We start from the raw sequence: 2,932 nt of genomic DNA, 5'->3' as shown, positions 1-2,932 counted from the left end.
AGAGAGCCAAAGTATGATCTTGAATATATCCCTCCTGAATTTAGAGATCATCTAAAGAATAGATTTGATGCATTGAACACCAATGACCGAAAGCCAGGTGAATTATGGGAAGATATCAAGAACATTATCCATGAAGAAAGCAAGAGATCACTAAGAAGACAAGAAAAGAAGAGAAGACCCATATTTATTGCAACACTATTTACAATAGCAAAAAGATGGAAACAACCTATGTGCCCATAAGCGGAAGAATGGATAACCAAACTATGGTACATGCATACAGTGGAATACTTTGCAACCCTCAAAAATAATGTAGAATCTGTAAAACAGCGCCTAATGTTCATGAACTTGGAGGACAGTATGCGAAGTAAAATAAATCAGTCGTAGAAGGACAAATATTGTATTAGTTCATGATTGTAAAAAGTCAAGGAAAGGTTTACATATGGAAGGAAACTTTCTTTGTTGGTTACCAAGGGTGGGAGGGGAGGGGAGGGAACACTTGAAAAAAACTCTATTGACTTTTGTCACTTAAGTTTTGTGTATTTCACTGTATATAAATTATATTTCAATAAAATGCATTAAGAAAAAGTGCTATATAAGTGTAAAATGTGATTGGATAGAATATTGTATGACACAATTTATGTCCCTAGATATGTGGTAGGAATTGTATTCAGCCTCAGGAATACAAAAATGGAAATAAACATAGACTTGTTCTCTTAGAGTCTAAAATTTCACAGGGTAGATGAGACCTATAAATATTTAAATTAACTCTAGCTCAATATAGTACATGCAGTAATAGGAAGAAGACTAATCAGCTACTTAATGGATAAACAAAATGTGCTGTATCCATACAGTGGAGTATCACTCAGCCATAAAGAGGAATGAAGGACTTATACATGCTGTAACATGGATGAACCTTGAAAACATGCTAAGTAAAAGAAACCAGGCACAAAAGGCTGCATATTGTATGATTCCATCTACATGAAATATCCGGAGTAGACAAATTCAGAGCCAGTAGATTTATGATTACAATGGGATGGATAATTGAAGGAATTGAGAGGTACAGAGTTTCTCTTCAGGGTGATAGAAATGTTATGGAATTAGATAGTCTTGGTGATGGTTGCACAGCATAGTGAATACGCTGTGTTCAGACCACTGAATTGTCTACTTTAAGACAAAATTGTGAACTTTATCTTAAAAAACAATTCAAGAAAAAATAGAGGGAGAACATAGACACTTGGGTAAGTTCTGATAAGGCTTTTCAGAAGCGGTAACATTTAGCTTTTTTTTGGTGAGCATGTCGAGTAGAGGTTGGTAGATCTTGGTCATGGAGTTCCAGGCAAAGGCACAGTACCTTTAATAACTTTAATATTTTTATTTTTAGTACTTAGTGTTTGGGGAGCTCTGGTAGCATAGTGCTTAAGGCATTTGACTGCTAACCAGAAGGCTAGCAGTTCAAACCCACCAACCACTCCTCAGAAGGAAAATTGGGCAATCTACTTCCATAGTAATAAAGCCTCGGAAACCCAAGGAGTCACTATGAGTCGGATCCGATTCCACAGCAGTGGTAGTTTTGAGTCATGGTGGTTATTATTAACGTTTATTGAATGACAGATAAATACAAGCAAATATCCCACACACACACCTTAAGTGTTTTGGATTGCATAGAACTTGAATATTAATTTATAGCTGAGGGGTTTGTTTTGGGTATTTTTTAAGTATAAGATTTTTGGTTTGTAAAAATATTTTATATAGGTTGGATTCTTTTGCTACCATGTTTCTTGCTAAAAATGAGTTTAAATATTGACACCATTTTTAAAAGCAAAGCTAATGCAGACTTAATCTCTTGTAGGATGAAGAGAATGGGCAACATATATCAATAATTGTTGTGTTGGTACATTGTAATTTATAAAGCACTTTTCAGATGCGATCTCTCAATTGGATTTTAAAACAAGTCAGACAAATCAGTTGAAGTAGGGACTGGGGGGATCAGTAAAAATCAGTTATAGAGAAATGAAGATAGTTCCTTTAGTACTCTCATGCATTCATAGAAAAGATAGGTGTTAATATACTTGTCTTATGGGAGATGAGGCATTGTATCTAGCAGGTGAGTGGATGAGATTTGAATGCTTGTCTTTTGATTTTAAGGCCAATGCCATACATTTGAATTAAACTAGAACTTTCCTTGATACTTTTCTTTATTTTTCAGAGATTGAAGCCAACAAATCCAGCAGCCCAGAAAGCTCTAACTACACCCACTCATTATAAACTCACACCCCGTCCTGCCACTAGAGTGCGGCCAAAGGCTTTACAGACAACAGGCACAGCCAAGTCACAGCTCTTTGATGGGCTGGATGATGATGAACCATCCCTAGCCAATGGAGCATTCATGCCCAAGTGAGTTTAGTTTTGTTAACATAACTTAAATGTAAAATAGTGATATAAACTAAATATAAAATAACCCAGGACTTACATTACTTGTTCTTTGGCTTCTCATAACTAGTCTTTGTACCTTTCTCACTTGCTATACCTGATCCCACTCCTCTTTACTTTTGCCTGACACTATTTTTGTATTTCATGTTTAGTTTGTTTTCTGCTAGTTGAAGGTGTGTTCTTCATTTGAGACATTTAATTAATCCCTTTCTCTCCCTCCCCCTCTTTTACTATTTTAATCCATTGCATGTTAGACCCACAGACTGTCCAGAGTACCAGTAGCCTCTTAACCTTCCCTTTGGAATCAGAAAAGTCACCAGGAAAAAGCATCCTTAAACACTGGACACCTCTCTGTCTCCAGGATGCTGATTTGGACATTTTTCACTATCCTGTTGGTTCTTTTTTTGTGTGTGATTTGGGTGAAGATTTACAGAGCAAATTCACTTTCCATACAGCAGTTCACATATACTTTGTCTCATGTCATTGACCACAGTTTACCACA

The 2,932-nt window shown here is 36.1% G+C and overlaps 1 protein-coding gene across 1 annotated transcript in view; it reads left to right on the top strand.

Annotated features, from left to right (window-relative positions):
- NUP98 (nucleoporin 98 and 96 precursor) overlaps positions 1 to 2,932 on the top strand; it is a 92,998-nt gene that overhangs the window by 45,672 nt on the left and 44,394 nt on the right. Inside the window, exon 13 of the mRNA XM_042780961.1 lies at positions 2,207 to 2,394. Coding sequence (XP_042636895.1) covers positions 2,207 to 2,394 — 188 coding nt within the window. The remainder of the gene's footprint in view (positions 1 to 2,206; positions 2,395 to 2,932) is intronic.

The sequence above is a fragment of the Orycteropus afer genome, unplaced genomic scaffold (assembly GCF_000298275.1).
Source record: "Orycteropus afer afer isolate SDZICR_OR568_19922 unplaced genomic scaffold, OryAfe1.0 scaffold00074, whole genome shotgun sequence".
Taxonomy (NCBI): Eukaryota; Metazoa; Chordata; class Mammalia; order Tubulidentata; family Orycteropodidae; genus Orycteropus; species Orycteropus afer.
Note: the sequence above shows the minus strand (reverse complement) of the source record. Positions and strands in the feature narration are given on the sequence as shown.